Source organism: Aulostomus chinensis, chromosome 15 (genome assembly GCF_037954235.1).
Source record: "Aulostomus chinensis isolate RoL2024-O1b breed Wild chromosome 15, RoL_Achi_v1.0, whole genome shotgun sequence".
Taxonomy (NCBI): domain Eukaryota; kingdom Metazoa; phylum Chordata; class Actinopteri; order Syngnathiformes; family Aulostomidae; genus Aulostomus; species Aulostomus chinensis.
The window spans coordinates 2,017,839-2,042,261 of record NC_141334.1 but is presented as its reverse complement, the minus strand read 5'-3'; the positions used below and the strand labels follow the sequence as shown (position 1 = coordinate 2,042,261).

General features: G+C 45.2%; 1 protein-coding gene across 1 annotated transcript in view; it reads right to left on the bottom strand.

Annotated features, from left to right (window-relative positions):
• Positions 1-540: 540 nt before the first annotated feature.
• The window catches only part of zbtb16a (zinc finger and BTB domain containing 16a), a 129,624-nt gene continuing 105,741 nt past the window's right edge, over positions 541-24,423 (bottom strand). The window contains exons 5-7 of the mRNA XM_086226231.1: positions 17,447-17,617; positions 10,133-10,303; positions 541-4,933 (exon numbers count right to left, since the gene is read on the bottom strand). Of these exons, the coding sequence (XP_086082357.1) occupies positions 4,704-4,933; positions 10,133-10,303; positions 17,447-17,617 (572 nt within the window). The 3' untranslated portion in view covers positions 541-4,703. The remainder of the gene's footprint in view (positions 4,934-10,132; positions 10,304-17,446; positions 17,618-24,423) is intronic.

Genomic DNA, 24,423 nt, shown 5'->3' with positions numbered 1-24,423 from the left:
TGACGCGGCGCGCTCATGCTGCCTCATTTCAGCGAGCATTCGCTCCACGTCCAACCGAAGCTCATCTGACATTTGACAAGTCAGCAGAGACAAAGTCTGGAGGGTGGATCTGCGTCGCTGACACAGGAAATGATTCCCACTCACTTCAGCTGCCGTAGTTCGGACAGGAAATATCCCTGAACGCTAAAAGCATCAGTTAGAAAGCCGCGCTGAGAGGAATCTCACGTCCGTGTAAACGCCTCGACAGGTTAAAGGTGGTGATGGTTCCGCCAGCTGCAGCCAGACGGCGCCGACGGACCAGGTCTTGCATTGTGGTGGTTCAGATGAGCTGTGACTGGATATTCTAGTGGGTGGATATTACATGAGGGTGGAAAAGCCCCCTCAGCTCACAGTGTTTGAGAATTAAATGGCAAGACACCACGGGACATGCCATCCCTTCTTCTTTTTTCAAGTACAAAAAAAACAAAACAAATATGCCGACAGTCAAGTTTGATTGAAAAATCATGAATTCCGGCAGCGTCGCAACTGCCGCCCTGTATCTTATCATCTTTTTTTTTCTTTTTTCTCCTTAAACACATACACACACACTGTCAAAAAACTTGTGGCGGATAGATTTAGTCCTTCACCTACAATGCAACTGACATCCAGAAAGCAACACTTATTATTACAACATGTTCACACACGTGTTTTTTTGTCTGACAATATCAAAGAGGAGCAAGGCAAAAAACGATTCACACCCAGAGAGAAGAAAGAAACAGGTTAAAAAAAAATACAAATATTTGTGCCCTGCTGTAACCCTCCACAAATGGAAAAAGGACTGACACTGAATACAAAAATATCACAATTTTTATATATCAAATTGCCTCTGTTGGCTCTTGTTCACTAATTTTGAACCTCCAGGTTTTTTATTTTGATTACCACTTGCAGTTCCAATTGTCCGTCGCACTCTGCATCACTGCAAACATGACCTGTCCTGCGCGGTTCAGCGTTCGTCACCAACCTTCTTTTGTTTCACATTACAAAACTACAATTCTATTCACATATTTTCAAGTTTCTCGTTTTTAAACCCTCTTTAAAAAGCAATAGTGCTTCCTCTTATCGTTCCTCGTCACTTAAGGCTTCAAAATTGCTTTTTTTTTATTTCCTCCTCTTCCGTGTCGCAGGGGGAGACGTTAAGAATAAACTTTTGAAGGACTTTTCTCAGCCTATCAACTATCTCTTACCCTTTTATATACATTTCGCTTAAAAACACAATCATAAATCAACTTTTGAAAAACAAAAACAAAGCATGAGATGAAGTAGCAATGATGAAATAACGCAAAACACAAACAATGTGTTTTTGCCAAAACAAAAACAACTTAGAGGTAGCTTTTATAACAAATGACCAAACCGTCCGGCTCTTTGACAAGCAGGGGTTAATAATACCAGGTTTGGTTACAAGTAATGCACAAAGAAATACACAACAAATCTCTTCACCGTGGCACTTAAATTTCTCTGCGTACACATTGCTTCATCGTCTTGTGCAATGCATCTTTCCGACGTGAACAACAACGAAACAAAAAAAAAGGGAAAATTAAAATACACAAGCAACATGAGGTCACGAAAACGAGGTAATTCAAGTACAATGAGCTCAAACTCAAGGTCAATAACAACAAAAACAGGAGAGAGATGAAGCCGAGTGACAAAACCACAGAGAAAAAGTTGATTTATTCTGTCGTCTTACTGCCCCCCCCCAAAAAGAAACCCTGCCCCACTGTGTTTCGTCCAATCAGTCATTCCCTCCCTTTTCCTCTCACTATTTGGATATGTGATCACCTCGGCAACGCTGTGACAGGCAGTGGTACTGCCTGTAAAATACAGGTTTAATACTGCGTTTCAGAAAAACTCTGTAAATTCCCACTTCATATATTTGCAAGTGAAGGCCGCACCTTCCCAGTTATGACAAGATACACAAAAGCTGTGGAACAATTTGATGAAAATCAAATAGCATTCCAGCAGGGAGCTTTGAAGAACGCCAGACTCATCTTAAAGCAGCATCATGCTGAGCAGCAGCGCCCTCTGCTGACACCAAATCCTGGTCCACTAATCTGAGATTTGGCAGCGTAGCAAACTACTGCGACATGATTTGAAGGGAAAAAAAACTGGAACGCGAAACAGAGACGTGTTCTGCGCCATGACTCACGCTCACAATTGTTGACTTATTGCACTAAACAGCTGGACCCACAGTGGGTGGGTTAAGATGCTAACGGCTAGCCAACTCAGCAGCTACTTTGATTCAACGTTACCGCTGTGGAAATGACTCAGCCATGAAGAAACGCTACTTTTGTTTCACACAGAACCAAGAACCTGGTATTCTGGCGTTCCGCAGCAGAGGTGCGATGAAAAAGGTTCAGTGTCTCTCTTCTTAGCTACGTTCATCAACATCATGATGTCTTAATGCCTCTGTCATGAGTTTGTAACTTTTCTGGTTCCGGTTCTAGCGCAAAAGGAACAGTAACAGTGCAGGAAGAGTGCGTTCGGAACTTAGAGGATAAATGACAGAGGCTCTTATCCGCGTATTACGAGCAAGTTTATCATCAAACTGTCAGACTGAGCTACAAATGCTGCATAATGTTGCTTTAAGGTTCGTAGTATTTCAGTTGAACCAGCTACTGACGCTGAGTCGGGAGTTCCTGCTTCGTAAGCTTGATAACCTATCCTGTAGAGCTGGGCGACATACTGATTTATCCAAATGCTTCAGAAGCATGAGGTCAGAATGATGGTTAAAAATTAAAATTGATGAGCAATTGTCCACTTTAAGCAACCACCATGAGGAGGCGCCACTCCCTCCCCAGGCTGCGCGGGATCTCCAAGTGCGATTCCGGGAAAAAATGTGAACACGAGGCAGCGACTCCTCGGCCCTCTGGAGATGTCACGGAGCTTCAAGCAGCTCAAGATGCTCCAAAACAGCCGTTAAAAAAGCAGGGACCCATAATTCCCTGTAGAATCGGGGCTGGGAAGAAAGACACGCTACAGGTGATATTCAGTCTTTTGTAGTTCTGTTTTTATCATAATTTGGTTGGGGTGTAGATTTGAATCGCCAAGCCCTATCATCCCATCTATTCATTTCAGATGTACAACAGCTGTCAGAGATGCTAGGTGGCTAAAAACAGGAATGTTTTCCCAAGTCTTTGAGCAGAGCAACAGCCTCTGAGGTGGGAATTACTGGATTTAAATGAAAGGCAGCATTAGGACACATCCAACCAACACCCAGTCTTTCAGGTTCATGTCCTCACCCCTAATATCAGTCTTCGACCTGCCGCGCCACCTTCCACAAACGTCACAGTGGGCAGCTAAGGCATCCCTCAACATTCATGAGTCCGAGTCACAGGACTCCACAGAGAGCAGCCGTTTCTCAAGTTGTCTTCCATCGCTGTGGTGGATGTGCAGATTTGTCGGTCCATGGTTCATGTGTCAGTTTGTGTAGTTCACCATAAGTGTGACATAGTGATATTCTTCTGGTTAAATGGATAAAAGCAGTCCAGTTGTGTATTGCTGAGACGGTGGACAGGTTCAATGTGGCGTGCTCGATAGAGAGTTATGACTTAATGAAAATATATACCTTGATGACATCAAACAGAGACTGTTGTCGTAATTTGTTTTACCTGTGCAATCAAGCTATGATAAACTATGACGCAGAGCTAAAAAAAATAGTAGATGAAAAAGTGACCCAGGTTAGCCTTTGGCTCTCGGAGGACTGTGGCCGGCGGCGGCCTGACCGGCGCTCGTCTGGCAGAAACGCAGAACCAGGAAGACTACTGAGAAAACTGGGGAGACTTGCAAAAAAAAAAAAAAAAGCAGCACTAACATTTTCCCCACTCACAACCAACGCCGAAGGTGCTTGGTCTGCAGTGTTTTAGTGCCGCCATCCACCCAGTTCAACTGTTTCACTGACTGACTGCCAGCTGATTCTCAGGGGCTATCTCACCGCCGCCGCTGGGATCTGAGCGACATCCTGTCAGGACGGCGAGCATCGTTGTTGTTTTATGCTGCATTTGAAGTAACAGGAGGTGGCAAAACACGATTAGGAGCAGGGTCAACCACACCGCAAAGCTTTTATCTCTTTAATTCATGTATTTGAGTGTTTGTCTTCTTTTGCTGCATTACACAACTACCGGAAAGTGGTTTATCGCCAAAGAGAAGATGCCAGCAGTTCATTCATATTTGCAGTGCGGATAATAGCAGGATGAACCGGGGGCCCAAATTTACCCTGTGCAGGGTACGTTTACATCAGCCGAATACCGAAGTAGAACACCGACAACAAAGAAGCTTTTCCCATGTTTGGAGAGACATCTAAAAAAAATGGAATGATAGTGAGGATGCGCAGCTTCCGATAGCCCTTGAGAATCTCTCACCACAAGTGGCAGCAGCATCCAGATTTCCTGCAGCGTGCTCGCTTCATGACACTGCATGAAATGACCTTGAAACATTGACACGGTTGCAGATGTAGTGAATGACCCGGTGAATCCGAACAATGTCTTCCTCTTCTTACCCAACCAGCACCACCTGTTTATACGCCGTCGGTCGTCGCCGCCTTTGCATGAAAAAGAAAACCTTGCTTCTGAGTGTCTTTTCGTCGCCAACACGCCGCCACATCTTTACGCCCTTCCTATTACATTCTCCTCACCCCTCCGTCAACCCCTACCCTCGTCACTCCTCTGGTCTCAGACGTAGCACAGGTACAGGTAGGTCTTCTCTATGCGCCAGTCCGGGGGGATGTCTTCAGGCTTGTGGCCCTTCATGTGCTTCTGCATGGCTGACAGGCTGGGGCAGTACTCCAGGCAGATGGTGCATTGGTAGGGTGAGGCGCCGTTGTGGGTGCGCAGGTGCTTGATCATGGCCGAGTAGTCCCTGGATCGCTGGTGGCACAGCTTGCACTCGAATGGCTTCTCACCTGCGGATGATGACGGTAACTGTTAGTGATATGGTCGTTCCATTAGAATGAGGTGTGATGGGCCTGTTGATGAGGAAATGCACTTTAAATGAGTTAAAACAGAAGTTAAACGCTGTTTTAGTCATTTCCACCTTCATTCTATCATCTGAACATCTGTTGCGCCCCCTGCTGGTGACCCTGTCTCATCACTAATGTGTCTTGCGTGTGCATTTGGTTTCTGAGACGAGGAGGAAATGTTTAAAACATGGCAGGAACTGTTTGAATGGCCACTATGATGAAGACTCTTAGTTTATGTTTCCTTTCTTTCGGCTTTGTTCTTGGGTTTTCGTAGAGTCAAGAGACCCGCGTCCAACGGCCCTTCTGTGGTTCGGTCTGGAGGACTTTTCTTCATGTTGGTCTTTTTTCCTGGCTCTTTGGACCTTTGGTCTTCATCATTTGCAATCATCTGGACTATTTGCAACCATTTGAGGACTTCTTTGTTCTTGGCATTCTGGAGGTTCGGTAATACCAAGACCACAAGCCGAAACAGCGGCCCCCTCACTGGTAGGCAATGCATAAGACCACTGCACTACCAGGGTGACCGCATTTGCTGCCTCTGTTATCGACAGAAACGTGTAGTAACTCCCCGTCCCCCCAGAAAACCCCCACAATCAAACTGAAAGCCTTCAAAACATTGCAAAACGACCTGCCTTTTCTGTAGTGTGAAACAAACCACACTTAAAATGACATCAGGTATCAAAGGTAGAACAACCCATCTGTTCCCAACGCGTTTAAAATCATTATTCCTCTCCTGCTCTGCCCGCTCCAAAGTTTATTTCCAGGAAATGCAACAAACTCTTCTTGAGCTGGCAGATTTCTATGATTCATTTATTGCCGTTGCAGCACAACTGTCCTATTCTCACATGACCCCATCATCCCTGTCGGCTATTATCACACTGTGCTCACAAAGGAAATTGAAAAAGATCTGGGAAAACAGCAAAATTGCCGGCGAAAGGTCAGACAGGATGTAAACAAACCAGCCAGAATATCTGAACCTCTTCATGTGGATGCAAAACTGAAAGTGAGTAAAACCAAGTTGGCACATAAGCGATGTTAATGAAGCACCTTCTCCCTCTGCATTCTCCAAATAACTAAATTGGATGTGTGTGTAGAACCTGTGTAACTGCTGTTTCCATTGTTTAACAGTCAGAGAGGTCTCCCTGGGGCTCCAGGAGACATCATTGCTAACTCAGCGAAAACCCATTTTGCCCTGTTGCCCCTCAACAAATTCTGGCGCTGTTATGATAATTGAACACAGCGGGTCAAAACTAGGAGGGGAGACCAAACTTACCCCTTTAAGTCACTCAGATAATTGCAGTCACTCAAAAGAGAAAGAATAGTTCCATTCAGGGAACTATCAGAGGCATTGTCTGATTATTCTGATGGCCGGAGGGATGGAAATCCTTTCTGGTCAATTCTCATTAGTGCCTTTATCAAAGAGATCTGGGTTGAGACATTTCAGCTACTTTTTTCAGGATTATTGCTGGAGAAAAAGAAAGAAGTCAAAGAAAAACTCTGCTGTTTAACAGAATGTAGCACCTGAGGTTTCTAAAGTCATGTTAAGAATAAAATGCTAAAACACCACAGCATCCTGGACCTGAGCTAGCTGATGCTAACACTTCCCACCCACTACCAGCCATTGGGCTAAGCTAACTAGCCTGGACCTGAGCTAGCTGATGCTAACACTTCCCACCCACTACCAGCCATTGTGCTAAGCTAACTAGCCTGGGTCTTAGCTCCCTAGAGAAGGGTCTCAGTCTTCTTGTCTGGCTATGAGTACAATGGACAATAACAGACTCTCACAAAACTCAAAACTCTACAGGAAAACTACATTCAGCCAGGCTGTATTCTCATTCACAGCATCACACCTTGTGACTACAGAACCACAATCAGTCAGAGAGTCTCCGTCATAACACTCACTTAAGTTAACCCAAAGGACTAGCTTGTTGACTCCCAAAGACGTGATCAGTACTAGCACTACTACTAGCAGTACTAGTAGTACTTTTTAATGATTGCTGTTAGGTTATGGGTGCTGCCTGAGAGTTATTTCACCTGTATCAGGTAGCGAAAGAATCTCCTCCACTGTGTTTTAGCCAACGTGGCCTGTTTTTGGTAACTGTACTGTACTTTCAGGTGCCATGTAATGCACGCTGTCTTGTACACGTTTTTCTTGAATTGTCTATTTATTGAGGTGTCTATTAACACCTGGCCGATGAAAATTAGCTCACAAAAAATCCAGCTCACTCGGGTATATTTACTTTCTGTCAGGAAATGGTGATTAATTTACAATGTCCATTTTGAAAAGTAAAGAATTGGAATTAGAATTAAAAAGCTGGCATTTTTCTTTTGTGCAGGAATGAGGTGTTGTCCAGTTAGCAGAAATAGGCATCTTTATGTGTTGGGCTGTACAGGGCTAATGTGAAAGTACTGCTTAAGTGGCTAGCAGTGCTAAGCTAATGTTAGCCTATGAAGGAACTACACCACGGTCACATGACTTCAATGTCACCACAACTAAGTTTTGGTATCCTTTAGACTCTTGTTAGCAACCCGCGTTTTTAAGCAGCATCAAGGCTGCTCAACATGGGTCTGTCCCAGAAAGTTTTGGCCCTATAAGAGGTTTAGACACAAAAATATGAGGAAAGGGGACTCATGTTGGAAAAACACCAGAATTCCCCTTTATGGGTGCCTGAATAAAACATCAACATGGGCTTTAATTCTAGCCAGAAATTTAAAAGTGATGTTTAAATGTTGTGTATCTCTCTGACGCGGCACCAAATCAACTGATCTCTGGTCCATTAGACAAAACACAGCCGCTGAGCTCCTGAAGGAGTCGGATAAATCAAAGTGCTCCGCCGCTTCCTTGCTGTGGGGGCCGCGATATTCAGGAGCCACATTTCAATTCAGCAACAGTCGCCGTCCTAAATGTGCTAATGATTTGAGTGATGGCACGGAATAATCCGCCAGCGCTTGAGTCGGCAGACGCAAATTAGACATGTAAATGCTGACCTTTACCAATGGCATTTGAAATGAGCTGTCGGAAGTGATCTGGCTCGGCGCTCACCGTCCCCTCTCGGCAGTAGCCTCACACAAAAACGTGCGGCTTCGTCCGTTTGCTGCTCGGCCCGCACGTTCTTCTCCTGTTAACCTTGACCCCGTGGCTGGGGGGTTACATCACCCTTCAGCCAATAAGCATAAATCCAGGATGCCATGCGTTACTGTGCAGCAGCATGGACACCTGCATTATGTTGATATTGATAACCAGACTGTAAACAAGGTCGCCTCAAATAACCGGCTAATAATGAATTGCAAACAGGCCCCATGTATTGATCTGCCATTGGCATTTGGGATGTGTGGCGAGAGGGGGGCGTAGGGGTTAGGTTGCCAATGTCGATGATTCATCAAGCAGCTCCCTTTTGTGCAAGGTGGCCTTTGACGGTGAGCTTGTCACTTGCTCTTGTTATCTGCTGTTGCTCTACGGCTTAACGCAAAGCCCCCCCCACCACCACCGCTGCCACAAAAGGGGAGCGGGTGGATGTGGGGAGAGCCAATTATTGGACAGGCTGCCTTGATAGTGTGGCTTAACAGCTGGCTTATTGAATGGAAGAAGGGAGGGTGCTCTGTGTGTTAGAGTGAAAGCCATGGCGAGGAAGCATAAAGCCTTGGCGGCGTGCCATCCTGGCGAGCACACGCGGGACCCTCGCTCAGTCTCGGACGTAGCGTGCACTCATTCTCCAGGGCGCTCAGCTTATCACTGTGTCAACATCTTTATGGGGCTCTAAATATACTGGGATCAATACCGAGTCTTCGGAGACATTCATTTACTGTATCACAGCAACAAAGATATTCATCTGCTCTGGTTTCCTCCAGCAGAGAACTGGAACGGCCTCCATATGCTGCCTCAATATGTTTCACTCATGAGCCCAGCCTCACTCGAACGGCCCGATATCAATACACAGGCACATATGCTTTTCTCAAGTTAGAAATATGCCGACAGACACTTCTAAACCCCATTAAGAAACACAAAACTTATTTGGGTTTGAGCAGAAATTTGTAAATTTCAAGGCTAAAAAAGATACACCAACACACCCGACTTCTTTTTTCCTGTCAATATTCCAACCCCTGGTATCGAGAGCAGAGTATTTAGTCATGTGGTTGCATCGTGACCCGCGTGTGCTACAGCAGCTAGATGTAGCTATTCAGTACCACAACACCTCCGTCACAAATATTCTTTGGGAAATTTTGAAAGACATTTTGACTCAGTTTCTCCGTTGCCTCATCAGCGTGACCTGATAGACTGAGCTGACTACCCACAAAAGTTGTATTTTCAGCGCCAGTTTGTAATTTTTACTAAATTTATGTTGATTTTCGCTTTATGCTTCATGTCATATTTGATATATCGTGATAGAGGGGTACTAGGTTCTTGCCGGTACCCATGTAAATTATGGGGCAAGGAACTCTACAATATATCATACTATATAATTCATCATATCATCTAACAATCTAACATTACTGATGTCACTGACCTTTTCTTTCTCTTAAAATGCCCCATGACGCCGTCAGAGGAGACTCACGGCCGCTGCTTCCAACTCAATTCGACTGTGGTTTCATTGTAACAAACTGACCACGACGATGGTGAAGCAACAGCATCCACAACGCTGCTTCGCTCAACGTATGAATTCAGGGTGAGTCCCATCTTTTCCACAACACGATGTGCAAACAACTGTAAAATGCTTCTGTTTCTGAATGGAGCCTGGATTCGATTTATTCCAGGTAAGAAACTCCGCAGTAACCACATCATGATGCAGACTTGGGAAAGTAATCTGCTACATCTTTCCACAACTTCTAAAATGGTAAGTAAGGGGTACCTACAGTATTTAATCTCTGTACTTCTACTTTTACTTAGGTAATGGAACTGCGAACTGCTTCAGTTAATACTTTGTCGCACACTGAGGATGCGGTGTGGATTCATGTCAAAAAAACATCTACAAACACTCAATTTCAAGTGGCTTTTACAGGAGCAATTAACCGTCATGATATTACAGAGAGCTAAAGGTAATGGATTACTGTAACTTGTAACTTTTGTGTTATTCTCGAGCCTGTAAATTACTGAGGGCTGTTTCAGGGAGCTCCCAGAGCAAAGGAGGAGTACAGCAGCGTTACCTGTGTGAACGCGGTAGTGGGTCTCCAGCTGGTGCTTGAGGCTGAACTTCTTCCCGCAGCCGTTACATTCATAGGGTTTCTCACCGGTGTGGATGCGTTTGTGGCCCTTCAGCGTGCTCTCGTCTCGGAAGCAGCTCCCGCAGAACTCGCACTCGAAGGGGTGGTCCCCTGCTGGAAAGTAGTAAAGAGGAGACGGAGCAAAGGTCACTTCATCTGCAGACGAGATCTCATGGTAAAAGGCTGCTATCATTTGTGTCCCGGCGCCCCATGAAGCTCCGGAATGATGGACGTTTGTTCTTATTCAAATGAAACTTCTATTTTTAATTAAAAATGACCACCTCACAGCTGTGTGCCTTGGATTAAAGGATTCAGAATTAAAGCAAATTAAGTAACAAAAAAAGGCCCTTAAACCTAAGAAGACTCTTAATATGATCAGAAAAAGCAGGGAGGCATAAATCGTAGCACAGGAGAATCATCCTTGGTTCAGTCAAACTACATTTGGGCAGTTTTACTTCCCTAAATATACAGCTGTGAAATGTTAAGCAAACAAAGCTGTAAACAAATGTCTAAATGTTGTTCCACACTGGTGAGTTCACTGCCGTTCCTCATCATCAGCATCCATTAATGGTTCCTCTATCCAATCCGTTCACGCTGGAACGTGCGCCTGAACGTGTTCTCTGTATTTACTAACAGATATTTACATTCTTCTAGACCATGACATGAATATCAGACACCGGCTGGAGTTACAGTGGCTCGACAAATAAATATGACGACATGGCTTCCAAGGCTCAGGACCCAACAGGGTGATGGTAATGGATATTCAGATGTCACTGATCAGGATATTATGACATGCAGCAGGCGCTCACCAGCAGTCGAAAAACTAATTGTGTGGTTGTGTTTGATGAGGAGCTGCTACTCGCATCATTTGCTGCCACCCCTGTGTTACCCTGGCCAGTCAAGTAATGTTGTGGATATCTATTAATGTATTTCACTCCAGCGCTGCAGGTTTAAGTCACCATCAATGACCTATGCCTTTCATTATCTGCCTGTCCGAGCAGCGACGTGCTGGGGAATAAATTGCATTCCTCGTTATGTGCTGCCGTCGCTGCTGCTAAGAGACAATTTCAGTGCAATCCTGCATATATTTAAGATTTTATGTGTGTATACATACAGTATGGATGGTGCGTCTGGTTTATTTAGGAGGGTAGAAGAGGGAGGAATAAAAGATGGATAAATGCTGATCACATTTGGGGTTTGCTATGGAAGAAAACATTTTCAGTGCCTTGTGGTGTTGGAAAGCTTCCCATTAAGGGGGAGCTTTGATGGGAATGAAGGGTGTGTGTGTGTGTGTGTGTGTGAGGGGGGGGGGGATAAAATTGAGACAGGAAGGGAGCGTGGGTGCATATGTGGGTGACGGTGGGGGCTGGGTAGAAAATCAATAAAAGTGACAGTCTTTATTTGTCTGCATGAAGTTATCAGTGGCTCCCGCTGTAAGACATCGCGCTCTCTCTGGCGTTTCAACCACAGCAGAGATCACAATCCATCACGGAGCTCGGTGGGCTCGCGCGACGCCGCAGGAATAATAATGGAGCTGATGTTCACCTGCCTTTAATTAGGCCTCTGATCAGAGCAGTGAGAGGGATGCTAATACTCAAGAGGGGCTGCCGGTGGTCGTGGCTGCTTCACATCCATTTACGTCGTTTATGATATTTTACTAGAAACTACACATTTCATTTGCTATTTTCTTAGAACATGAACTCTAACGGTTCTAAGCAGCACCTTCAAATAGTTCAGTGAAAACTCAAAAGAAAATCATAACTTATGGTGTCCTTGCAGCCCTCAGGAGGCTCAAATGATTTTCCTTCCTGCTGATGGTCTGACAGAAGAAGTACTTCAACTAACCCTGTTAGGAATTTCCACCCTGGAAATAAGAGCTACAATATATGACAAATAAACAAGATAGACATTCTGAAAGATTAGATTGATATACCATGTGATGACCTTCAGACTGTGTAAACTGAAACTTTAGGCCGGTTTAGCTGCTGTTAGCAGTCAGTCTACAGTAGCTTAAAGCTAAATATACGCGGCCTCTAAGTGAGCTGAAGATGTCGGATTTGTGGGGGCTGGAAATTTTTTGGGTGAAGAATTACTTTAATATACAGACGGCAGCCAATAACCAGATATTCTGCATCCAGCCGGTACAGCATCAGCTGCAGCAGAGAAATGTTTGTGTTGAGACATCATGCGCGATTTCAACTGCTGCCACTTGGGGACGCCAAAGGTCACAGTTGCACTGCAGAGCTCCACAATTACATCGTCACGGTGAGAGGAGGTACAGGGCCAGACAGGGCTTCATCTTTTCATGATACTCTCTGGAGGATGTTCCGTCCATCCTCGACCTGTCACTGTTACTTCCTGTCTTCCTTTCTGTTTTTTTCTGCGGCAATCACGTGATGGGGAGGCCACAGATGAGGATCTAGCACAGTGAGGTGGAACCACAGTGGACCCTCGGGTGCCCCCGAGCATCACACCTGCGTCCCTCCTCCATCCAACCACCATCCCCTCCTTTAGACACCCTACAGCCCTCCTGAGGGTGCCTGTGCCCATGGGCATCAGGGGTGTGTGGGTAAGAGGCAGTAAATCATCGGGCTCCATCAACGCCAGGACCAGAACTGATTTATTCTCCGTCCCTCTCTGGCTGCAGCACTATCAAATACAGCTGCGAACACAAAACACCCTGCCACCGCAGACAGCAAATTGGCTCAGAGTTAAAAAAAAAAAAAACACACACAGACACTTACGCACAGACAGTGCACAACAACGGAATATTAATGAAGGCCTGGTCTGTAACGAGTGTGTGTATGTGTGTGCGTGCGCACCCGTGTGTGTGTGTGTGTGTGTGTGTGTGTGTGTGTGGCAAGGGAGAGCAGCTGCCACTGTTATAAGCCAACATTGTGTATCTACACTCAGACCTGAAACACTGTACAAACATGCAATATGGACGTATTAGAACAAAATATGGGGAGGCAAGTGTGTGATATCCTGGTGCAGGTGATTGGAGGAGGGAGCGGAGGAGAGATGGCGAGATTAAGATGCTGAAGTAAACACCATTAAATCAGGTTGTTTTCCTCCCTTCCTCGTCCTATATGGTGATCCAGTGTCACAGCACCTGTGAGGCTGCTTTCACCAGATAAGCCCGCGGACGAGGAAAATGAAGCACACGTAATGAATGTTGGTAGAAGACTTTCGGCTGATTTCTCTTGTCAGGTGATACAACAGGATGGGAGGCGACGTCTGAGCTTTGAACAGCAGATGAGCTGCCATCCATTAAAACCAGCATTCAGAGCTGAAACCAGCACGTATGTTGTTTGGTGGGACTGCAATAACAGCGGGCCCCTCCATCCCCGCTACTATCATCCTCAATCCTTCTGTACCACTAGAGTTGGGTACCGAGAACCGGTTCCGTTCCTAACGTCCGGTTCCAGAACTATTAAGCAGCTTTACCGCTCGGCGTTCTCTGTGCGTCTGCGTGGCATCGCTTTCCTGCTCCCGTCGCTTCCTCCACTTTGGACAGTCATTCTTAACAAGCCTGCTGAAGTGGTAGACAACCAACTCTTCAAACTGTGTCTATCTGTTTATAGTTGTTGAACGCTCGCTAAGTGAGGCTAACGTTAGCTAACGTTGCTGCTGCTACGTGAAGCCGCCGGCGCCCCAGCCAGCAGAGTCGACATCCATCACATACATGGACATCCGTCTGGACTGCAGATCATTGTTTTTAGACCAAAGCTGGCAATGTGGAGAAATAAATTGGGCTGTGTTAAGGCTTTTTCAAACAAAAATATTCTCCTGATGAAGAGGCTGTGACTTCCATCTCAAAGAATTGGAACTGAGAATCGTTTAGAACAGGAACTGATATTGGGAATCGGAATCGGGCTCGGAATCGGAAAAATCCAAACGAAACCCAACCCTATGTACCACTGCGGATTGTTTTTCCTGAGAATTGTTTCATTTAGGCATCATGTAATATGTTTTAAGTGGGATCAGCCACCTTGCGTTGGGGCCTGGAACCTCAACATTACGCTGCAGTCAGGACTGAATATCAGGAATTGAGAACTCGGTTTCCACTTCAAGCCGTACATCACCCAGAAAGGTTTTTGCCTCTCCAGAGGTCACAAGTAGGTTTCTTGAGTTCACAATTCCTTTTTTTTTCCCTTCTGCATCATTTGTTTATGACTCCAGAGCAGAAAGAGCCAGCCATGTATATTTAGTTTGAAGCTCATGGAGACTGGCGGCTAACAGCTAAAACGTCTCTTTACAAATTTTCCTGTGGATTTGCCTGTATAATTTGATTTATTTGATTTGATTTGCGCAGCTGATCATATAATTATTCACAGTATACATAGTTCTTTCCAAAGGAAAGATGACATGTAGTTGTTGTGCTGGAGAGGTCAGAAACCCTAGGGGGGGCTTAATCATCCAGGTTGTATGCTCTGACATCCACAAGCACTTTGACTTGGTTTCGTTTCTCCCAACCATCCTCCCTCTCCATCATTGTGGACTCTAGCTAACGCATTGAAGCGCGAGCTACGCCCTCCTGTGGTGATTTCAAGTTGCTACGACGCTTCCACCGCTTGATCGTCTGTCTGGCTCTTTCCAATGACCTGTCTTCAGCTTTTGGATGATGTTGATCAGAAGGCAAATGAAATTAAGCCACGAGCCTAAATAGAAGAACAGATATTTATTTCATGTGCCTGCGACTTTTGGAGTGTAATAAAAGCTCTGTGGCGGTAGAAATGTCCGGGACTTTAGCTTTGTGAACTGTTGATTTGTAACGAGCCCAATTTTATATGCACACAAAAAAAACAACAACAAAAACCCTTGAAAAAAGACGACTCCTGCATCCGGAAACAAGGCTTCATGTGGGTAGATGAGGCCGATTCTCTGAGATATTTTCAGGCTCTATTTTTGCCTCGTTACCCAGCAGAGTGTGAATGAGATTATTAACATCAAAGTGTAAATGTAGAGGAACACCGTGCTGCTATTTTATTTTTTGGAGGGGTAAATTAGGACCTATTTCTGGGGCCCACGATGGCTGTGTGACTTTATAATCCCCCGACAAAAGGCTCCACATCATATTTAAACGATTGCTTTCACGGCTGGCTCATTGTGATTTAACACACGCCCACAGCGGGATGAGGTTCAAAGTGGCGAGAGGCTGCGACGTCTCATCTGCACCGCCAGAGACGACAAGCTGTGGTGACATTTGCGTCGCCTGGGTGGGCAGGTGGATGGGAGACGCTGCTCGTGTCCTCTCCAATGTCTCCCAGACACGTGTGTGTCTCTACTGTACAGGCGGCTGAAGAGGCGCCGTCCAAGCCGCTACCGCCATCACATACTAATGGTGTATTCGCCTGACTTGTAAATAGGGCCGACTGCTCTCATCTCGCTGCCTTTCGTTTCAAATATTTATCCATGAGTCGGTGAGCTAAATCGGCTCTGACAGTGAGACTGTTATTTAAGGTCGCAGACAGGCGGCTGGGTGAGAGAGAGGGGGAGAAAAAAAAGCATCCATCCTTCGCTGGTGAAATGGGATTCATTTCCATGTGTTCATATTCTGTCATGGTTTTCTTTCTTCTTTTTCTTTTTTCAGTCTGAATAACCGCATCCGTCAGGCTACCTCTGTTCCCTCGCAACCATGTATTAGTACCCCGGCCTCGCCTCAGTGGAGAGCCGGCTGAGAGAATTACTAGTGGACTGAACAACAAACAACAACAACAAAAGTCACTGTAAATAAGCTTCCAGTGACTGCGGCAGAACTCATTTCACGTTGACCTGAATTAATGTTGTTTATTCAGCTGAGCAAGTAGCAACAGAAGCGGGTGGAGATCATAATTCACTCCTATTTCCTAAAATAAAACGTTTGTTTTACTTACTGTAAGCTGTGCTGGTCCGTGTTGTGAGTCTTTCTACTAAGGCTGTAGGCTTGTGTTTCATTAACCTAAGATCTTCAGATGAGAAGCAAAAACTAGACGCACATTTTAACAGAATCAAAACTGCGGTTTCCCCGTTGACAAGGCACAGGGGACTTGCTTTAGTATATGAAGTGCAAATGAAACATCACATGTTGCTGTTGTAAACAACCAAAAGGCCATCGTGATCTCAACGACACTTTCCAGCATCAGCAGAACTACGATTACTAGCAATCCTGTCAATCTTAGAGGGAATCTTGGCTTTTCTGAATTTTACATATTTGCACATTGCAACTCAGATGAAACTGCAAAATAGACCAAGGGAAACCTGCGGTAGGCTGTAGAATGCGCAGGTTGAAAGTGTTAGCTTCCTGGTAACAACGCGGCCTGAAGCTAGCTTGGCTGTCAAGGATCCTAGAAATTTTTCTCTGCCTTGTTCAGAGATCCAGATCTGCCAGTGTCTTCTAGGCTGGTCTAGTTAATGCAATTCGCTGGCAGCAGTTTAAATTTTTTATCAAGCTTTTTTCCTGCGCTCTCCCAAACAAACCACACCTGCTTACAGAGGACACCCCTTTAAGACGTCTACAGCAAGCGGCTCTTTGCACCAAACCAATCCAACTTCAGACAGTAGGATCTTTGCAGCCTCTTCCTTGAACAGAAGCAGTTCACCCGCACTCGGCTGAGGGAGCCAAATATTTCCTGAAAACATCGCCGTGCTCCTTTAATCTGAATCAGCCACTCGGTGTTCGCACCAGACGTTCTACCACAAAGCAAACAAAGCTGACCCGCGTTGTCATGGAAAAGAATTAACATACTACGTGATGTTCAGGCTGTATCCAACGTGGTCGGATTAACCTGCTAGGAAGAACTTCTGGGCCCCCACAAACCCTCCATTAAACACAAATGATTTTAATTACTCAGAGGATCACACGGCAGGTGGTAATCTTTCTTTGCTATTAAGTCAGCATTAAAAATCCAGAAATAAAAATGACACTGATCCCTGCGGCTAAATGTTGAACTATTCTGTTTTTATGACAAATCCTTGATGTCGACATGAATCCTTTCTGTACTTGTCTTAATTCAGGAGAGACACGATGTGTCAGAGTGGGGTCTGCAGAGAAATAAGACCTCAGCTAATGGGGATCCAGAAGTACACACAAACAAACAACACACACACACACACACACACACACACACACACACACACACACACACACACAAAGGATGATGCAATTTTGGAGCAAATGCTTATTGGAGTAGTTTCATGAGCAGAGACGCAGCAACGCAACAAGCAATATCAACAGACTTCAGGCCCCCGTGGCAAAGAGTTCACTCTTCCACTGACCTGTGTGTGAGCGTAGGTGGCGTTTGAGTGCGGTATGGCTCGGGAAAGTCCGGTTGCATTCACTGCATATGTAACTGCGAACGCCGGCGTGGACCTCCATGTGCTGCTGCAACGCCGTCTGGGTCTGGAAACGCTTCCCACAAAGCAGGCAGAAGATGGCCATGTCCGACCCTGCAGAGACACAGACGCAGCGGGGGGGTAAGTGGCGACATCTGGGAAACATTTCATTCACGAATACCTGGGGATGGGTGTTAGAAAATAGAAGCCTTTCTATGTGCCGATCACAGCGACCTTGACCTTTGACCAGCAAATTCTCTTCAGTTCATCCTCGAGTCCCAGCGGACATTGACTCCAAATCTGGACATTTCCCTCCTGAGATATCGCTAAACAAGAATCAGACAGATGGACGGCCTCCGACTCACAGCTGTAGACCACGCAGTGGTAAAAAAAACTAAAAAACAGCAGAATGTCACATGACCGTGTTTACGGTGAAGAGTCACAGACCTCCCCTGCAGTGCTGTGGGTTTAGCGGAGCTCAGCAGCTGATAGTTCGAGCCTAGAGTGAGCTGGCTGACACCACATGATAATACAGTATGATTATTAGTGTTCTTACTATGTTATTTTTTGCAGAAAAAAACCTGAGTTTCATATAAAAGAAGTGCAACTGATCGTATCTGGTGAGGAACCTGAAAACAAAGCAATCTGGCTGGTTTGCTGGAGGACGAGGCGCTACAGAGATACGTTCACTTTTCCTTTGTTTCAATAAAATAGAAGAGAATAGAATACAGATAAAAACATCCTAAAATCACCCATTAAGAGGAAATACATGAAAAACTCACAGGAACATTAAAGCACTCTTGAAATGTCCAGAAGGAAAAGTTAAAAAAAGAGAGACATTTGTTGGGTGTCCATTCGTCTCGCTGCTGATCAGAAGAATCCATATTGATAGACGGGTCGATGTCCAGCCTTAACTTTATTACAGCTGGAGCAGAGTTCTAGTTTGAGGTCCCTTGGCCTGTTGCATGTCCTCTGATTGATGCTCTGTCCCTGCAGAAGTAACCGGCGGTGTCACCACCTTCCTCCATAAATCCCTCTCAAGGCTGCAATCGCACAATGATAATGATATGGGATATGCAACAACTGAGGCGTGATGCCGTGGGCTCACACACACACACATTGGAGTTCACTTACTGCGCCCTTGTAAGTTTAAGCATACCGTATTTATGGGATTAAAGGTGCACACAACACTGGTGTTTCAGTGCGGTGTGTGAAGAGATAAAGATCTCCTATGCAATACTTCAATCGAATCTTGACTGTAGTGAGCACTGTGCATTTTTTTTCTCCAGTAGAGATAAAGAGCACACAAACACATAAAATCACAAACACAGGAACACGCGCACACGCGCACACACACACACACATCTGCACGCTCCCTTGAACACACTCCCTTCACACTTTTTCAATTACCAGGCTGGGGAAAACTCTGGGGAAGGACTGAGTGTTTGGAGCTCAGTTTCTATTTCATCAGTCAATAACACATCTTTGGGGCAAAGCTGACACTAATTTAAAAATCTATGAAGAGCAACCCGCCTCATGTTCATAACCACTGGAGGAGGAGGAGGAGGAGGAGGAGGAGGGCCCACCACGGCCTCCACGCCAGATCAATCACTGTCTCTGCTGCTCCACACACTAAAGGATGAGGATGGAGGGAGGAAGGGGAGAGGTTGGAGGGCAGGTGAACACACGGTGTGCAGCGTGAAGACGATGAAGAAATCGTTGTCTTTTAAAACACGTAGTTACGTTCTAATAAACTTTCTTCTGACGAACTCCAACTTTTATTCTCAGTTACTAAGAAAAGAAAGTGATGGTTCAATTGCATATTTAGTCCCTGAGGAGGCTTCTCCAATGAGGCAGGGACATCTTGACCTTCATTTTGCACTTTTACATTAGAAATATTGAATTCAGGCCTTACGAAGAGTTAGGGAGCACTGCATGACTATTTATACCGCAGTCTGGCTGAACACTCAAACTGATTGGCTGCTGGGTGTCCGATACTTCCTGATAGACAGACACCGGGGTAGTTCCAGTGGATACCATCAGCAGGTGTAGTCCTTCCATCCAATTAATCAAAGTAGGGAGTTCACATCAGTTCAACTTGTTCCAAGGTAGTTCCAGGTAATTCTTGACAAACACACAATCAGGAGTTTCACAAAATACTTTGTGAAAATCTTGAAACTGCTTTGGGAACGATGACATGTCTAGTATAAGACTGTTAATTGTAATGTCAGCTTATATTTACCATTTGTCAAATGTATGCAGTGTTACTGAATCTTGCTGGCAAACCGTTAGCTCGTAGCTAAACCACGGCACAACCAACTGAGCAGGCTAGGTTTACCTCTTGCTGCTAGCTCGTATCTGTGCTCCTTCCTATTTCCTGGAGTTCTTCTCGTTGCATCAGTAACTTTTGGGCAGTGATACATTTTCTAAGGATCAGCAAAACCCCAGGCTCTACATGGGAGACTGCACTCAAGAACGTTAGCGTTTGATTTAAAAACCTACGAAATATCAAATAAATGATCTAATTTTTTCCTCTTCTCAAGTGACCATGGTGGAAGCGGGATGATGTCCTTCAAGGTGTCAGGAATTAATGGGCCTTTATGTCCTGAGGAAGGACAGTTTGTCAGGAATCATTCACACAATTTAGAACAATGTAATCATATGCACTGAAAACATTTTCATGATAAGACAATACCAGGCAGTGCTAACATTTCAGATAAGTGACGGTTAATTAATTAATACTCATAAAAAAAAGAAAAAGAGAGCAAAGGAAGGGAACGTCTTCCTAGGGGTCCATCAGCCAATTGTTTGGAGAAATGCAACCTGGAACACGCTTGCACTAGTGCTAAGCTAGGTCTCTCCACAGTAGTATTTTTCCTGCCTGTCTCTTCTTCTTCTCTCCTCGGCTTTTATCAATGAAGAGGCTATTGACGGGGGTCGATTGCTTCTGGAATCCCTCCAGGACTCCGGGTACTTAAGTAGCTTTGATTGACAAGCATGCCTCCTGTTCACTTATGTTCTCCGTCGACACTCACTGAGGTTAGCATGCTTAGTGCTTAGCTTGGTTCTGTCAGGGAACGTGTTCCTCCAGGTCAAATATTCACAGTCACATTAGAGATGCGAATTAAAACACGTTTACTGATGTTGTTTAGTCTTGATGTGGAAGAGGAGGAGTGGTGGGCTTCGGCCAAAAGAGAAGAATTAGAGGGGGAAAAGGGTTGTGGAATGTAAAAGGTTAGCAGACCTTTGACCTCAGGTCTGGGCTGAAGCATGGACATGGTGGAAACATGAAACCCTGGTACAGTCAGTCTCACACACACACACACACACACACACACACACACACACACACACACACACACACAGAAAACCAGAACTTTACTTTGAAGCTACAGCAGCAGGTTGTGGGTATCAACAACATGAGAGAGAAAACAGCTGACGTGAGAGTGAATTGCTGACCATTTAAAACACTGAAGACAAACACGTGAAACATACATGACACCGATGAAGAAAAAGGTGAAAAGATGCAGAAACTGAGTGACCTTTAACTTGCTGCTGTTGGAATACCAATAAACTAAACTAGATGTACCCTTGTATAGCGGCGACCTCCACCAAGGTCCATGTTGTATTTACTGAAGTGATTGAAAATGTCCAGTGACAAGAGTCGCCATTCTGGGTGTTTTTATGAGCATAACACGGTTACAAACTCGCATAGACGAGGTGACAGAGAGACTGAGAGGTCCCCATGTGATGAAACAGATGTTGAGGTGGCGAAAAATGAGGATGAATCTGAGAAACGGTGTGAACGTGCGGGAGGGGGCGTCTGTAACAGGGGGAACTGTTGTTTCTGGATGTGCTTTTGCGGGCAGAACCAATGTTGGTGTTACACCAGGAAGGCAGCAGCTGGAAAAGGCTGGAACATCTCAGTATCAGAGTTATTTGTGCAGTGAAATGTAGGGTTGTAACGATTCCTTTTAACAACGACTCCATTTGTAGCACGATTCGTGGTTACGATACGATTCAATGATGATATGGGTTCATCTGGAACGATACGAGCTGAAACGGTTCAGTGACTTGAAATCAATTCAGGAATTTTTCAGCCAAAAATTCTACCAGTGTGACTGTGAAATAAACACCTGGATACTGCACTGGGCAGGCGAAGTTTCCTAGATTCCTGCTGTGTCTCGTAAGGGAATCAGGCATAAATTCATTATGGATACAAACAAACAAGTAAACAACAATTAATGGCAAATGCATTCATGTTTTATCTGAATGAGGAGCAACCAACACTTCAGGTTGAATTAACAGGTTCACCTTTCCAGCTCTCATTTTCAATATTCAATATGTTTTCAATAAAAGTACAGTGAGTGGCAACCTGCTACTTCTGCTTTTCCGTATCCTACAAACAGCCAGTGACTCATTTGGAACGGCTCCGTCTTTGCAGAAGCCAAAGCGTTTCCACGCACCGGACCGTAATTCTGGGTTGATAATTTCTCGCTCGCCGGCTTCTCCTCTGTCCGCCGCCATGCGGCGTTTTGTTGTTCTGAAACTTGCCCTGCCTGTTGGTGCATGGCGGTGACGTCACCAACAGGCAGAACATAACAAGTAACGTTTAACGTCTTTATCATGGAAAGCATTAAAAAAACACATTTACATAAATTCTGCCGTGATTAAATGTCATGTGTTACTTCCTCGTTTCGATACGATTGATTGATTACATTTTAAAATGATTTTAGATCGTCAGATGTTGCCCGAAAGACCAACCTGCCGAGCACCGATCGATGTAGTTGGATCATAGGAATATAAATGTATACATGTAGTAAATGAATTGTCACACCCCCCCCCCCAGTGAAATGCAAAGTTTGCGATATATATACTGTGTGACCTGAAGACAGACCTGCTTAAACACAAAATATATTCAAAAGCTTAATGTTAGCGGCACGCAGGGAAGTAAAGAAGCTTCAAATTGCTTTTTTACAACTGAAACTGCCGTTACAGAGACAGTGAAGAAAGAAAAAAGTATCTCTGGGTAACCGGTACTGAATTCCAGGAACTGATACCGATATTGGTTCAACTGTGAGAGGTACCCAGAGGTACTGCTGTGTGTTTTCATGACAAAGCAGACGGAGAGTTGTAGACCACAAGGATTCAAAGATTCTCAACTCAACTCGTTACATTGTCTCTGTTGACCGATGTGAAATCTCCACATGTGAATCTGGCTTCAGCGTCTGTGAACGCACCAGGAGACGTCAAAGATGGTGGTGGGCCTACGTACGTCCAGTCTTTACCACACCCTCGTTTCATCTAAGCCTTTCCCTGTGGAAAACCGACTCGCTGTCTTCCTCCAGAAAACTAAAGTGCAGTGCGGACCTTGATTAGACAAAATTAAGTGGTACAAACTATACAGTCACTACAGGGAATAATGTTGGCGCGGAGTGAGTAAAGGTGTTGTCGACTGCTGATAGATGAAGAGAGTGGTGGAGGGATAAAAACGGAAGGAAAGGTGGGAGAAAAGTAGTTGACCCAGCAGGTCCATTACAGTGTAAAATTGAGTCGGCCCAAAGTGACACCTGAAAGGAGGAGCTGGAGGAGTCACAGCGGCAGGGGGTTCTTCGTCTCAGTCCTGTTTTGGAATAATTTAGCTCCTCTAACCAGCCTTTCTCCCGCCATCTATTTATAAAGGTTCGGCTAGTTTGTGTGTGAGGCGGCGGCGGGATCCTAATGGGCTTGGAGTGGCAGGGCGGCTGTTATTTAAGTGGGCGACGGACAGAGCCCGGTAATGGAGAGGAATCCTCCCCGATGAGTGGTGACAGTGGCCGGATGGGCACCGGGCAGAGAAATGGTGGTCGCGGTCATCACCGGGGCTGGCTGTGACTCTGAGGAGCAGCAGGGTAACAGAACGAGCTATGTGGCTTGAAACTATCAGACTGACATCCTGCCACATCAGGGTTTTATTAACAACAATAACCCGTAACCCTTTAATGAAAGTCTTGTCTATGACAACAAAAAAGGCACAGTACCTGAAAATGTACCTGAAACTCCTGAAGAGGAATTTACCAGCTGAACAAAAGCACGGTCCAGCTTTATTTACGCACCATGTACATACGGATGTGAACAAATGACATGTACTCAGAATGAAATTAACCATATGGAAGAAAGAATTTTAGACCTGCTGTAATTTAAACAGTAAGAAAAAACATATTGTTAGACGCCAGCCAAATGTTTGTCCAGGCTTAAGACTAAAAGGGTCTGTTTTTCTCTTTATTCTCAGAAAAAGCTGGAAGCCTCTGCTGAGTCTCGCACGTCTTAGAGGTGTTTTGATGGTGGCGGCTAAGCTAAGAGCATGTGTCGTGTCTTCCTGTCCTGCTTTACATCCGTCCTGTGGTCCAGGCGTTGGGCGTCCTGGCCGTGGCCTGCAATGCAGCGTGCTGAACAGAGAACCTGCCAGAGTTAATGAGGCAGAGAGCAGCAGGACCTCAGCACAACGTGTTCAATCACAGGCCATTAGCGCAGCCCTCAGCCTCTCCACTGCTGCTCCTGTCAATAGTGATCTATAGAAAGCCATAGTTTATCTATAGCGAGGGCAGAGCAGTCGCCAAATATAGGCACCTGCATCCTAAAACATTTAAACTCATCTGTCGACACATTACCACCATGGAAAAGCCACCCCATCATCATGATGCTGGGATAATGCTGTAGCTAAATAGCATCCTAGGGGGGGTAACATGGCGGCCCCAACCTTTGCAGGGTTTCTGTTAAAGCCTCCGTTCTGTTCGCTGCCTTTCATCAAAATGCCGGACAAAACAAAAAAACAAAAACAAAAAACAGCCACCGGTCAGCCGGTGTGGGCAGAGCCAAGTGTGAGAAGAGGAAAGCGAAGGTGTCGCTCCTGCTGCTCTTTGGGTTCATCTCGTCTAGAC